Here is a 14,891-nt window from a genome sequence, read left to right on the forward strand (position 1 = left end):
AGTGGGAGCTGATGGGAGGAAATCTGGATTGGAGGTGGAGAGTTTGGGACTAGGAGAGAACCATGTAGGGACCACAGAAGGATAAATTCAATCTTCTCTGATCCCGCGAAGTGCCCCAGTTCTGCTTTATTCTGTAAAGGGGGATGGGGTGGAAGAAGGGACCAAGCAGCACTCTGATGTCTCCACCAACCTTTCTTATCCCTTTCAAACAACTTTCCTGTGAGCTCCCCTGCTCTTACCGCACTGTCCCATTTCCCCCCACTTAGAGAATTTTTTCACTTCAAGGTCCCAGAAACAAAGACAAGGTTTTCATCTTGAGGCCAAAAGACCAAAAACATCAAGACACTTGATCACAGCCTTGGATAGACCAAGAGACTACCTACACTTGACCAGAGCTCGGAGAGTAATACAAGTCCAGTACACAATACCAGGCTGTCTGTAGACATGAAGACACCACAGTCCTGTTTTATTTGTGTGGAATTTATGTCAATTACAATTCAGTTACGGTCACTAGCACCAAGTTGTCTGTTGTATATGCACATGCTCATGAGAATTTGCACATCACTCATTCAAATCACTGGGGCATGCAGAGTGGCGGGACAGTTATTTTTCAGTAGGGTTTATGATTTTCCCCATAAAGAGGATGCTTCGGGTGGGTTTATCAAGAATCATCATCAGGAAGGGCCTGTTGAATTTAATAGTAGGAGGAGGAGGAAATACAGCAGATAGTAGTGTAATCTCCATCACAGTGACTGCTGCAGCCTCGGTACCATTCTCATGAACATCCACCAGGGCCTTGTGAACAACCTACAAGAAAATGAAGCAAAGATCACAATGAGTATAGAACATGGAGCAACATCTGGGAATGAACTTTTAAACCAAATCTCAAGAAAATAAATTATTGAAACAAAATCAGAATAACTACAAGACTGATTTCAATGGGTGTTTTGTCTATGTATAATTGGAAGGGTTAGGTCCAATTATTTTTTACAGATGGAGCTGAATGAATCTCATCTCTTGTTTTCTGACCTCACAAAGGGAGGGTCCCCTTAGTCTCTGGAACACAACAGAAAAGTTATCTCATCATCACAAACAGAGCTGGGTGAAGAATAAACAAGTTCATGGAGAATAGGTCCATCACTGATTGCTAGACAAAATGGTCAGGGATGCAATCCTATGCTCTGGGCATCCCTAGCCTCTGACTGCCAGAAGCTGGGAGTGGATGACGGGGGATGGATTACTTGATGACTGCCTTTCTGTTCATTCCCTCTGAAGTACCTGACACTGGCCACTGTTGGAAGACAGGATACTGGCCTAAATGGACCATTGGTCTGATATAGTATGGCTGTGATTATGTTCTTATGTTTTGTTTTGTTGGCAAATTCAAAATGTTGAAAGAGTTTAATTTTGGATTGGACTAAAAAGAAATATTCAAATTTTTCAGCAAAATCAAAATGTTGAAAATAATAATTTTCTTTTCTGATTTTGGCCACTTTAAAAATGATTACGAATATTTTGTAACCTAAAAATAAAGGACATTTTGAAACAAAAACTTGTTACAAACAAAAACCCAAACCAAAGGGTTTGGTTTAGAAAAAAAGTCAACAAAATGTTTTGATTTTTATGAGAGTTCCCTTCCCAAAAATGAATAGTTTGGCAAAATTAACACAAATTTGCAAAATGTTTCAGTGTTTCCAAATCTATATTTTTGCTAAAAGTTTCTGTTGAAAATGTTTATCTAGCCCTACTCACAAATAATCAATAGTATTATGCAGCAGAGAATTAGTTTTCAGAAGAAACTTGAAGACAGTTCAAGATGAATGGTGACAAATGATATAGGAGGGAAAGGAGCCAGGTAATTGTGTGGTTTTGCCTAATATATTTTTTGTATTGGGTGGTATGAATGGGTATTTCATAGTCCAAATGTTAATTTGTTCCTTTTACTTGAGACTTTTGAAATACACTAAGAATTCTTTCTTCCTTGTCCTTAATGAAACACAAAGGAATTTTTCCTTATACTGACTCAGCGTGAGATTTTGCTTCTCTTACTTACTCTGAGTGGCACCACAATCCAGGGTCCATGTGGCTACTCATGGAACAAAGTATTACTCAACGGGAGGAAAGGTATCAGGAAGGGTGCTGAGGCAGGATGGTGCCACAAACCTCCTCTGTGACCTTGGGCAACTCACTTGGGGCTTCTCTACACTGTCCCACAGGGTGTGAATAGCAGTGTGCACCAAAGTACTGTGCTGTAACTCCCCCGTGTGGAGGCTACAGATAGGAGCTAAAAGATTCCTAGTTCACCTTAATGCAGTCCTGTTTGTAGTCCCTGTTTGAAAACCACTGTCATAGGTCTTTACTCATGAATTATTTGATGTTAGCAATAGTTGACATTGTACTTGTGTGTGTGGCATGCTTTTCTCTGTACACCTCCTGGATGGTATTTACTTCTACATCAATGTCCTAGAAGATGAAGTGTGCTCAGAGTACCTCTGTATTAACTGTAATAGGCAAATTAATGCTTAATTCTAGAAAATACACTAATTTGTGGCCCTGTCCTCTCTGTGTTGCTGGCAGTGAGTCTCTTTGCAATTACGTCTTTGGAAGCAGGATTTGGTCATTTACAAAGATAAAATATAAATCATAGGAGTAGACAAACCAGTTTAGCACCATCTCTATTTTACAAACTTACTTTCGACACCTTCAGTTTAGCTTTCTCCGTGATTCCAGACAGATCAGCTTCATCAGTGAACACATCGATCACACCCATTTTCTGAAACAGCTCTTTCACATCATAGGTACCAGATACAGAGAATGCTGGAATATACAGGTCGATTTCTCTGTTCAAAAAGAAACACAAAACTCTGGTAAAATGTTGTCAAAAAGTTTTATTTTTGTTTAGCTACATATGGGCTCTCTGCAAGTTTTAGAAAACAACAGGGTGGCTATATATAGAGAAAACTAAACCATGTTATTTTATTTAGGTTGGATCATCCCTACCTCTAACATGGCTGCTCGGAGGAATCCAGGAGAAGCAAGGGTTCCCGTATCTTGTACGGCATATTAGGGGTACTCTAAAGGGACCAGACATCCTGTTTTTAACGGGACAGTTCCGTATTTAAGCCCTCTTGCAGGTGTCCCGACTTTTTCTTAAAAACAAGCAAATTGTCCCATATTTTCTGTCTCCCTCCCATCAGTACTGGTGGGTCTTGCTGCTGACTGGTTCCCTGCTCGCCAGCCGCCCACCAACCAGCAGTGAGGGCGTGAGGGGGTCCAGTGGCCGACAATGGGCTGGGGGTGCAAGGCTGGGGGTGGGTGTGCAGGACTAGTGGTGGGGCAAAGCTGAAGCATGCGGGGCCAGCTGCTCCCCTTGCTGGTCCGTCGGCGCAGCCCCCGGCCAGCAGGGCCTCGCTCCCATCCTGTTTCCAGCCAGCACTGGCTGCATGCTGCGAGCTGCAGTAGCTGGTGCATGCGGGCAAGTGCCAGGCGGTGGCTGGTTATGTGTTGCCTCTGCTGCCCACCCATTGCCCCTTTACATGCTCCCCTTCTTGCTGTCCTCTCTGCTTTGCCTCACTGCTCCTCCATATCCACCCCGGAGGAGTACGTCTTGCTCCCAGCGCTGTGTGGAGAACCAGTCCCTGGTTGGAGAACTCAGCTCACTAACAGCCTGGCCAGCAGGCTCCTTTCTTCCCCCACTGCCTCTGTGCTGGTGCCCCGGGAAAGCCCAAGATCCTCCAGCCTGAGGCACTGGCCAGGAGGAGCCAAGCCCTGCATGTGCCAAAGTCCCACACAGCGCTGGCATGGGGCAGCCTCTCCACCTTCAGCTAAGCTCTGGAGTGGCAGGGGGAAGCGATATCCAGCCTGTTCATGCCCTGACCCTGCAGGCTTCACAGCACCCTCTTCACCTGCCCCCCTGTCCCAGGTCCTGTCCCCAGGGAGCGTGGGGCTGCTCCATCCCCTAGGCACCCTCCCCTGTTGAGCCACCTCTCTGGCCAGGTTCGCTGAAGCCCCTGCAGTCAGGTTCCTGGGGCCCTGGTGCACAATGCATCCTTAGAGCTTAACCCCTTCCTGTCTGCATGGTAGCCGGAGGCGGCTGGGTTATGTTGGTGGCCAGCAGCAGCCTGTAGGTGTTAGCTGCCTTTCAACACTATGCAGGCAGGAAGGGATGGAACTGCTTCCAGCTACAGGGGAGGAGGGGCAGAAGAGATGAAGTCTGCAAAGACACACGCCAGGTCATCCCTTCCCCATCTCCTCCTGCCCTGTGGCTGGAAGCAGCTTCCGTCCTTTCCTTCCTGCACAGTGCCAGAAGGTTGCTGCTGGCCACATTTGGTGAGAACCCTGGCAGAAATTTGGAGGGGGGGACATGCAACTCTGGGTGCCCCCCCCCCACATGTTGCGCTGGGAAGATAAGGTGCCAGGTACCAGGAGAGGCGGGTCTGTCCCAGCGGCCCAGCCAGGCATGGAGGGCGGAGAGCTCTGGGCAGGGAGGGTTGGTTCAGTCGATCAACACCCCCCCACCCCCCATGTGAAAGAGTTGTACCGGAGAGTGTGTGTCACCTCTCCCCGTGTGTGTGTGGGTAGGGGTGTGTGTGTTACCCCTCCCTGCGTGAACCCTAAAACCTTAAAGATAAGAAGGTAAATAAAAAACGACGGCAACTATGGAGTATTTCTTTTTGACAGGGGCTCAGACAACTTGTTAATTTGAATGTTTGTACTGCATAGTTCTGACTGATTGCCGTTGAACTTACTTGAATACAAGTAATTTTACCAGGTGTCCCATATTCAGCATAGGGAAATATGGTCAACCTAGGGTACCCCCATCAGAGCTCCCAGGGGCTGCAGTGGCTACACTGGAGATGCTTTCCCTGGTTCCCTGAAGCAGTTGGACTGGAAGTGGTGGTGAAAGGACAGTGCTCTGCCACGGCCACAATAGGTTCCAGACAAAATAGGTGGTGTAGCAAGTTACTTCCATGTGCAAGATAGGTTCTCTGGGAGGAATTGTGCTGCAGGGGGGCGTGTCTGAGGCAACAAGCATTTCGATTTCCCTCTTAAGACAGTGGGCTATGCACTGCCCCTTTCTCAGGGCTGGACAATCCAACCTTTAATGTGATCCTTTGTCTTGATGAGGGATCCTACCCTATTCTACAGTAAGACGTATATGCATATAGCAGCAGTTACAAGGTTACCTTTGTTGAAGTGATTTTGTCCATTTAGACACAGTCTCTTTCAACAGAGCCTCCTCCACCTGCTTCATTTTTCCTTCATCAGGCAAAATAAATAATGCAGCAGCATTTCCTTCGTATGGGATTTCAACCACCCAGCAAGACAGCTCCTCATCACGGTGAGTGGGATAATATTTTTCACTGTTCATCATATTAACTTTAACAGATGTTTTGGCATCCACAAAAAAGTCATCTTCCTGGGTATTCAAATTACTGAAAGGATTTTCCCAATGAGCTTATGACAAATACAAAGAGAATGTTGTTAAATATACTGGGAAAGAGAAATTACTAATGTGTGTCAGACTAATTTAAATGTGGCAAGTTCATTTTTGAGGATTAGGGCATCTACAAGCTCATTTGAGCAATGATATGTTTGAACTGTGACACGCTCGCCAGACCATTTGAATAGCACACAGCCTCTCCGATGCACTGAAATGTCGTTTAACTCTTAATAGCCCTTTGCATTTCCTGACCCTGGACCTGGTCTGACCTTTGCAGAGTATCTACAGGTGAAGTGTCTGCTGCCCCTACAATATTGACACAGGCCAGAAGTTTGGCCTCTGTGCTTCTCAGCCTCTGAGAGGCATGGGCGGGCCTGGTCCACATGCATGGGTTCTGTGTTGAAGGTGCACAGATGAGGGTCAGAAGCCAGGGCATCATCAGGGCTCAAGGGGCTGCGCCACTCATGGTGCCATTTGGTAAGGCAGTTGTCAATTCTGATACATAGGTCAGTCAGATTGTTGAGACAAGACAGTAGCTTGACCCGTGCCAGTTCATCTTTTATATCATCACTCAACCCACTCCAAAACTGAGGACACTTCATGGCCTCATTCCACTCGGTGTCAGCAGAGAGACAATGGAATTCAGCACCGTACCAGCTCACTGATGTCCTGGCTGTAATGTTTGCAGTGTAGTCAAAAGAGAGATGCTAGGAATTTTTCACCTTCCTCTGCAGCGTGGGGCCTGGGTCACTTGCAGGTTTAAACTAGTGTAAATGGTGGATTCTCTGTAACTTGAGGTCTTTAAACCATGAGTTGAGCACTTCAGTAACTCAGCCAGAGGTTAGGGGTCTATTACAGGAGTGGGTGAGTGAGGTTCTGTGGCCTGAAATGTGCAGAAGCTCAGGCTAGATTATCGCGATGGCCCCTTCTGATGTTAAAGCCTGTTAAGTTTATATGTGTAGCTTCAGCAAGTTGGGTGCGGTGAGGGTCATTGAAAATAACTGACTTGGCCTGAATGCACTGCTCCAGCTGGCCCAGGAGGGGGCTGGACTGTTGCAAAATGGGGGAAGCCCAGGCTAAGGCCTCTCCAGTGAGCAGACTAATGATGAACCCTATCTGGGCCCGATCTGTGGGGAACAATTGGGGGGTATAGCAAGAAGAAGAGCCTGCACTGGTTTAAGAGTAGCAGCCGTGTTAGTCTATATCCGCAAAAAGAACAGGAGTACTCGTGGCACCTTAGAGACTAAAAAATTTATTAGAGCATAAGCTTTCGTGGACTACAGCCCACTTCTTCGGTTATAACCACATTTGCTCCAATCCCTCAGATAGAGACAAGCACCTAAAAGATCTCTATCAAGCATTCTTAAAACTACAATACCCACCTGCTGAAGTGAAAAAACAGATTGACAGAGCCAGACGAGTACCCAGAAGTCACCTCCTACAAGACAGGCCCAACAAAGAAAATAACAGAACACCACTAGCTGTCACCTTCAGCCCCCAACTAAAACCTCTCCAGCGCATCATCAGAGATCTACAACCTATCCTGAAAGATGATCCTTTACTCTCACAGATCTTGGGAGACAGACCTGTCCTCGCTTACAGACAACCCCCCCAACCTAAAGCAAATACTCACCAGCAACCACACATCACTGAACAAAACCACTGACCCAGGAACCTATCCTTGTAACAAAGCCCGATGCCAACTCTGTCCACATATCTATTCAAGTGACATCATCATAGGACCTAATCACATCAGCAATACCATCAGGGGCTTGTTCACCTGCACATCTACCAATGTGATATATGCCATCATATGCCAGCAATGCCCCTCTGCCATGTACATTGGCCAAACCGGACAGTCTCTACGCAAAAGAATTAATGGACACAAATCTGACATCAGGAATCATAATACTCAAAAACCAGTGGGAGAACACTTTAACCTGTCTGGTCATTCAATGTCAGACCTGCGGGTGGCTATATTACAACAGAAAAACTTCAAAAACAGACTCCAACGAGAGACTGCTGAGCTGGAATTGATATGCAAACTAGATACAATCAACTCAGGATTGAATAAGGACTGGGAATGGCTGAGCCATTAAAAACATTGAATCTAACTCCCCTTGTAAGTATTCTCACACTTCTTATCAAACTGTCTGTACTGGGCTATCTTGATTATCACTTCAAAAGTTTTTTTTCTCTTACTTAATTGGCCTCTCAGAGTTGGTAAGACAACTCCCACCTGTTTATGCTCTCTGTATGTGTGTATATATATCTCCTCAATATTTATTCCACTCTATATGCATCCGAAGAAGTGGGCTGTAGTCCACAAAAGCTTATGCTCTAATAAATTTGTTAGTCTCTAAGGCGCCACGAGTACTCCTCTTCTTTTTGCACTGGTTTAGGAAACCTTGGAACGGACCACGATCACCACTAACCTTGCTGTGGGAGCGTTTGGCTTCTGGGAGGCCAGAGTCAGGATTTCCAGTGAGGGTTTGTAGGGACTCATTCCATGCCTGTTGTGTGGACACCTGTGCCTGCAAGTTCTGTATGGCCCCCACCAGCTCCACAAAGGAAAAATTGGCCTGAGTGGAGTCCATGTGATGGAGGTGGTTGTGACATTAAGAATAGTCTGAGGGCAAGAGCAAACCAGAGAACTGGTAATGAACTGCAGCTGGCTAAACCAATTCAAGTGTGGCCCAATTCTTTAATGGCATCAAATGTATCTTATAAGTGTGATGCAAGGTGTCAGTGAAAAGCTCTTGACTCACAGGTAATTAATATAATTGTGTAATGTGGGAGCAAGCAACTGATGCAAAGTTATGGACATAAACCGAAGTTATCATTCTTAAAATGTGTTTTCCAGCCAAGCAGGAGTTACCCAACCAAGATAATAAGAGGTGGAAGCATACTTCACACTATCAGCCTGGGGAAGGAGATTGACAATCCCATGTTTAAGATGCATACAATTACACCAGAGGGGCCAGGAACGATATAATTTGCATCTTAGCAGACAACCCCAGCAGGAAACTTCTTTACCAGGCTTTAAAAGAACAAGGAATGTTAACGATCCTCTGATTGTTCCAAGACAGGGCTCGACATTTCAGAACACCTATGTTGGAGGAAATTCAGGGTTGGGGAGTGTGTGGAGTCATTGTACCAGTTGTTATCCAAGGCTGGTGGAGACCAGTGGAAGTCTGTGCTATTGCAGGTAGGCTCCTGGATCCAAAGCATTGGACCAAGGCTGCCCATACATAGACACAAGAGCATGCTTGTTGGTGATTCTGGGTGTCACAGGAAGAGGCTACAGAAGCAAAGCTTTAAGGTCCTTAAAGGCGGTAGGGTAAAAGGTGACAACTCTTCACCAGTCTGGGTTGCACGCCAGAATGTAACAGTGGGGCCCCTCATCTTTGTGTAGGGCTTCTCAATCTGTAGCTGACCTGGACATGGGCGATCAGCCCTAGTGTTTGAAATAAGAGTTGGGCCTACTGGTTAGAGCTGAGTCCAGGAACAAGCCCAGGGTCAGTACCGGAGGGACAGAAGCCAAATGCCGGAGCAAGAACCAGAGTCATAAGCCAGAGGCAAAGCTGGGGATTGAAGCCAGATATCTGAGGCTGGAGAGGAGCAGGAGCTAGAACACAGCAAGGGCAGGGGCAGGGGCTGGAAGCAGACTGGAGCAAGGCTGCAAGAGGCATGATACATATTAAGAAGCTCCTGCTTGACTCTGGGGACCAAGCTTATAAGCAGGTCTGCTAAACCATCAGCCAGTCAGGGGCTGTTGTTACTCCATCTGTTCTAAGGCAGTGCAGCTGGGCTCATTAGGTGCCTAACATTGAAGCTGGTCTGGGAGCAGGCCACCAGCTGTTCCTAGAAGGTCTTGACCCTGGCAGCAAATAAATAAATGGATATTGAGGTTTCTTTAAATCTGTATCTTTAAAGAAAGTAAAGTAACCAAGTTTTTGCAGTTGTTTTGCTGTTTAACTAAAACCCCTGTATCTGTTAAAGTTCCAGAGCAGATTGTTGCTTCTTAGAATCATAGAATATCAGGGTTGGAAGGGACCTCAGGAGGTCATCTAGTCCAACCCCCTGCTCAAAGCAGGACCAATCCCCAACTAAATCATCCCAGCCAGGGCTTTGTCAAGCCTGACCTTAAAAACCTCTAAGGAAGGACATTCCACCACCTCCCTAGGTAACCCATTCCTGTGCTTCAGCATCCTCCTAGTGAAAAAGTTTTTCCTAATATCCAACCTAAACCTCCCCCACTGCAACTTGAGACCATTACTCCTTGTTCTGTCATCTGGTACCACTGAGAACAGTCTAGATCCATCCTCTTTGGAACCCCCTTTCAGGTAGTTGATAGCAGCTATCAAATCCCCCCTCATTCTTCTCTTCTGCAGACTAAATAATCCCAGTTCCCTCAGCCTCTCCTCATATGTTATGTGCCTCCAGCCCCCTAATCATTTTTGTTGTCCTCCGCTGGACTCTTTCCAATTTTTCCACATCTTTCTTGTAGTGTGGGGCCCAAAACTGGACACAGTACTCACCAATGCCGAATAGAGGGTAATTAACCCGTCCCTCAATCTGCTGGCAATGCTCCTACTTATACAGCCTGAAATGCCGTTACCTTTCTTGGCAACAAGGGTACACTGTTGACTCATGTCCAGCTTCTCGTTCACTGTAACCCCTAGGTCCTTTTCTGCAGAATTGCTGTCTAGCCTCTCAGTCCCTAGTCTGTAGCAGTGCATGGGATTCTTCCGTCCTAAGTGCAGGACTCTGCACTTATCCTTGTTGAACCTCATCAGATTTCTTTTGCCCCAATCCTCTAATTTGCCTCGGTCCCTCTGTATCCTATCCCTACCCTCCAGCGTATCTACCACTCCTTGACAATTTATGCTTAATTAATAAATCCAGTATTTTCCTCACACAACTTAAGTTTCTTCTGCTCAATATCTGCAGTGTAAGGCTCACCATATGTGTCCATCAGCCTCTGCATTATAGGCTTGATCCAGGTCCCATTGAAGGAAATTCTAAATCTCCCGTTAACTTCTATGGTGCTGGAATAAGGCCTATTTCCTTTTGTGTAAACTACCTCATCAGTATCCCACATGACAACTTCCTGCTCAGTTCATCAGCTTTCCATTTATCAAGATAATTTCCAGGTCCGAAACAGACCCTTTCAGAGTTCCCAGACACCATTTATAGAGCATTCAGTTGGAAAACTTGAATGAGTATCAAGCAACTAAATGTGCAAAGCAGATCAGCTGTTATCCATTAACTGAGTGTCTCGGGTACTGTAAAATGTCAAAGAAAAAAAGTTTGTACTCCTAAGACTATGCACAGAATTGTGGAATATGCTGTCCTTCTTTAACTCCATATTTAGATGGTAAAATTAAAGTGACCTATGTTAAAGGTGGTGAACATTTATAGTTCCTATTGACTATGTAGAAATAAGCAAGTGCTCAGAAAATGGCCTGCTAATGAGGCCACTTTTATTCAAGTGACTAAATATGGCGCCTAACTTTAACTACACCAATTGGACATTTTGGCCATAGCTTTCATGGAAAGGTTTAACATTGTTAACAAGGGACCACTATCAACCTGGGTGATCTCATAGACCTAACAACCTTGACAGTGTCCCTTAATTTAAAAAAAGCAGGGTTTTTTGGTCTTAGATCCCAATCAGCATTCCATAGCCTGTATGTGCATCATGTACCCATCTGTAGAACATCTTACCTTTAAAGAAAATATAGTTGACAAGAACCATTACAGTGAGCGAATCAAGACCCTTCACCAAGTTGGCAATTTTCCCATGGGTTTTCTTCTCTATGTAATCATTGATCTGTTTCTCAGCCGCTGCAGAATTCTGGAAGTTACTAGGAAAAGTTTCAGACTCATACAGAATTTTGACGTCAGCCAAAAACTTCTCTAGTAGTTTCAGTCGATCATCTACAAAAAGGGCATTTCCCATATTCAGCTGGATCTCACTGTCAGGACGGTTTAACATCTGGATGAGATGATGAAAACCTTCATGTATCTCCCTCTCCTCAATCTCTGTCAGGTTAAAGGAGAGTCCTTTGTGAATTTGACTCAGAGTGGTTGACTTGGCACCTAACGTCAGCATTGCAAAGGCAGTGGAGATGCTCAGAGGAGAGAAGAAAATGTTCTTGTCAGCTGCTTCTGATTTAATCTGTTTGTAGAATCTAAATGCAAAGTCAGCATTGCTAGGAGCTACTTGGAGAAAGGACCTGTTTTCAGTTACGACATTGCCTCCAACCAGACTAAGCTGCTGTGGGGGATTAATATCTGTCTGACCATCCTGGTCACTGTGGTGGTCAGGTACATGATGAGACAAGACAACAGCATGAAGCCCAACAAGTAACACACACAGGCAGAGAATGGACTTCATTTTCCTTTGGAACTATTCCCTTGAAAAACAAAAGAATGGAATAGTCATTAGTCATGGAAATGTTTCCTCCTTCCCTGTGCTATTTGTGATCCAATGGTTATTTTTCTCTCTCTCCTCATGGCAAGTCCACCTCCCTCCAGCCAACTGGGAGATTATGGGGGGGAAAGGGAGTGGGGCTGACCAGAGAGTCACAGGGGTTGGGAGCGCAGGCCATGTTGGGAATCAGAGAAAGGAAAAAGGAGGGATGGTAGAAGAAGACTCTGGGCTGGATTCTTCACTTAGCACCATCCTCTTTGTGCCACTCAGAGATTCCCCACCTTAGAGTAGAAGTGTTTTGTTGAGGGAGGAAGTTATGAAAGAGGGTGGAATGAGAGCAGGCTGGGAGAGATTTTAGCAGGATTGAGATCCACTATGATGTTCCTCTGCTGCTGTAAGATGAATTAGGGACCTTATGCCCATGGCACAAATTGGAGCTGTACATTTGCAGCTATAACTTCTGCTGGGGCTTGACAGCAACGATCAGGAACTGGAACTAGTCCCCCTCCACACTCCACGACACATGCACACACTTCAATGTGTTGCAGTATAATCTGGATCCAAATGACAATATGGCCCGCTATCTAAAGCTGGAAAAAGTTTATAGGGAAAGGCCCCCTCTGGCACATCAAAACGAAGTCACCTATCCCTGACTTTCAGTACTGTAATTTGGTGACCTTTAGCCAAAGGGGATATCAAATGGTCCTGAGCTTTCTGTAGCGTCATAATAACAGGAATAAATCAGCTCTAAATGTTCTTCATGTGTCAAAAACTTAGAGATTTGCCCTTTTTTATTTTTTATGCTGTCCCTTCTTTTTTCTGACTCTATCTGTCCCTAGGTAACAGGTTTCCCATTAGGCTTCAACTCAAGCAGCTAGCATGTGCTAAAGACCAACTTGCTTCATTAATGCTAGCATTTTAAACCATGTTAAAATGTGTTTGCTAGAGCTGGTTGAAAATGTTTGGATGGAACATTTTTCCACTAGAAAATGCTGATTCATCAAAATAGAAACGTTCCAAATGGTTATGTCAACTCTAATGAAGTTTCATTTAGAGAAGAAATCAAAAGTATTTTTAAAATTTCTATTCTATTCTATATTTATATTTTTCATTGTTTTCTTTCTTTTATGCTTTTAAAATTGTTTTGTATTTTATTTTATGTTCATATTATTTTATAAAACAATATAAGGTAAAATAAAAACAATATAAAAGATAGTAATACCAAAAAGTCAAAACGGAAACAAAATCTTTTAATTTTATCAAAATTAAACATTTCAGATGACGAAAAATAATTTTTTTGTGGGGAGGAAAACTTTGTTTCATGGGAAAATTCAAACTTTTGACTTTTTGTTCTGATTCAGAACTATTTTTTTTGAATGTCAGAATTTTCTGCAGAAGGGAAAATCCCAGTTTCTACAGCTCTAGTGTTGGCTAACACATTCTAGGAAATTCCACACATTTTTGATGTACTAGGCCATATCTTAACACACTAGATTAATCTAGTCCCAAATTTTCCCAATAATTTTTTTAAAAAATGCCTTCATTCAAAGACCATTTCCACTAGCGCACCAATTTCTGCTGGCTCATGGGGGTCTTAAGAAAGGCTCCATTCACAGGATAAATTGTAACAGGTATAGTGAACAAAGTCACCCATATTTGAATGAAATCCCATACAATCAAGTGCATTTCACACAGCTAATATGAGTTCAAAGCCTCTTTTGAAAAAATATGGCAGTACTTACAGTTCCATCAAAAGGATCCTGCTGGATGCATCTAATCTGCACAGCTCCTCGCCTTTTATTTATATTGCCTTAACATTATTAAGCTGAGTGTCCACTATTAAACATTAAACAGAGCAAATAGAAGTTATTCGCAAGGATGCAGAGCAAACAGTGACGAAAATGCTTTTCTGGCATGGAGGGTCAAATGCCCGCTGTTCACCCACATGGTGGAGAATAGAGCCGAAACCTATGGAAGAAGGTAGTAGGGGGCCACATGGAGGGTACTGGTGGTGACTGTGCTGTTTGCTTGCCTCACCCCTCCAAACCTGTGGAAACCTCTGTATGGAAAGACTTCATGATTAGAGCACCAATAGAAAGAGGGGCATGTGTGCCTAGGAAGAGCTGATCTACGCAATGCGTCTCTTGGAGAGAGACTAACACTTGCTAGCAAAACCCCACAGTTACACTGCTGTTTGGCTCAGCATTAACTCCCAGCAGAGAGGATCAGAAAGTGCAGTCGGGGTGGGAAGCCAATGACAGCACAGCATTGGAAATGTCTATGATTCTAGAGGCAAAAAATGGGCCATGGAATGAAGGAAGGAAAATCAAATCAACCATGGACCAGGGGAAGTTGATAGTAATGAATATAAATCAGAAGCTTGAAATGGTAAAAAAAAACATTTAGAAGGGAAGCCAAAGGACACAAGGAGAAATCTGTTGCCAGCATAGTTAAGGAGGATCAGAAAGAATTTGTTAAGTATCTTTGGAACAGAAAGGAACCTGAGAATGGTATTTGTCCATTTGTAGATGGAAACTGTAGAATTTACCAATAAAATGCAGAAAAGGCAGATGGCTTCAATAAATCTTTATGTTCTGTATTGTGGGTCATGGGGAAGCAGATGATGTAGTTATGTCATATGATGAGGATAACACTCTTTCCACTCCACTAGTTTCTCAGGAGGATGTAAGACAGCAGCTACTAAAATTATAACATTTTAAATCAGTAGGTCCAGTACTGTGCATCTAAGAATTTTAAAAGAGCTGGCTGAGGAGCTTCCTGGACCATTAATGTTGAATATCAATGAGTCTTAGAACAGTGGGGAAGTTCCAGAAGACCAGTAGAAAGCTAATGTGCCAGTATTTAAAACTCATACATGGGATGACCTGGTTAATAATAGCCTTTCAATCTGACATTGATCCCAGGCATGATAATGGACAGGCTAATACATGGCTTGACTAATGAAGAATTAAAGGAAAGTAATACAATTAATGCTAATTAGCATGGCTT

General features: G+C 44.2%; 1 protein-coding gene across 1 annotated transcript; it reads right to left on the reverse strand.

Annotated features, from left to right (window-relative positions):
• Nucleotides 1-430: 430 nt before the first annotated feature.
• On the reverse strand, nt 431-14,353 carry LOC128837097 (alpha-1-antichymotrypsin-like). Its single transcript, XM_054027951.1, has 5 exons — nt 13,625-14,353; nt 11,174-11,865; nt 5,187-5,457; nt 2,693-2,840; nt 431-807 (listed from the first exon to the last, which is right to left on the reverse strand). Exons 2-5 carry the CDS (start codon nt 11,844-11,846, stop codon nt 604-606), a joined length of 1,296 nt encoding a protein of 431 aa, XP_053883926.1. The 5' UTR covers nt 11,847-11,865; nt 13,625-14,353; the 3' UTR covers nt 431-603.
• Nucleotides 14,354-14,891: the final 538 nt, after the last annotated feature.

Source organism: Malaclemys terrapin, chromosome 4 (assembly GCF_027887155.1).
Source record: "Malaclemys terrapin pileata isolate rMalTer1 chromosome 4, rMalTer1.hap1, whole genome shotgun sequence".
NCBI lineage: Eukaryota > Metazoa > Chordata > Testudines > Emydidae > Malaclemys > Malaclemys terrapin.

Coding starts and splice junctions, on each gene's coding strand:
- LOC128837097 (XM_054027951.1), bottom strand. CDS start 11,846: ATGAAGTCCATTCTCTGCCTGTGTGTGTTACTTGTTGGGCTTCATGCT. Junction 5,458..11,173: donor CAACTATATTTTCTTTAAAG/GTAAGATGTTCT, acceptor ATTTGTCATAAG/CTCATTGGGAAAATCCTTTC. Junction 2,841..5,186: donor ACAAAATCACTTCAACAAAG/GTAACCTTGTAA, acceptor CTTTTTGAACAG/AGAAATCGACCTGTATATTC.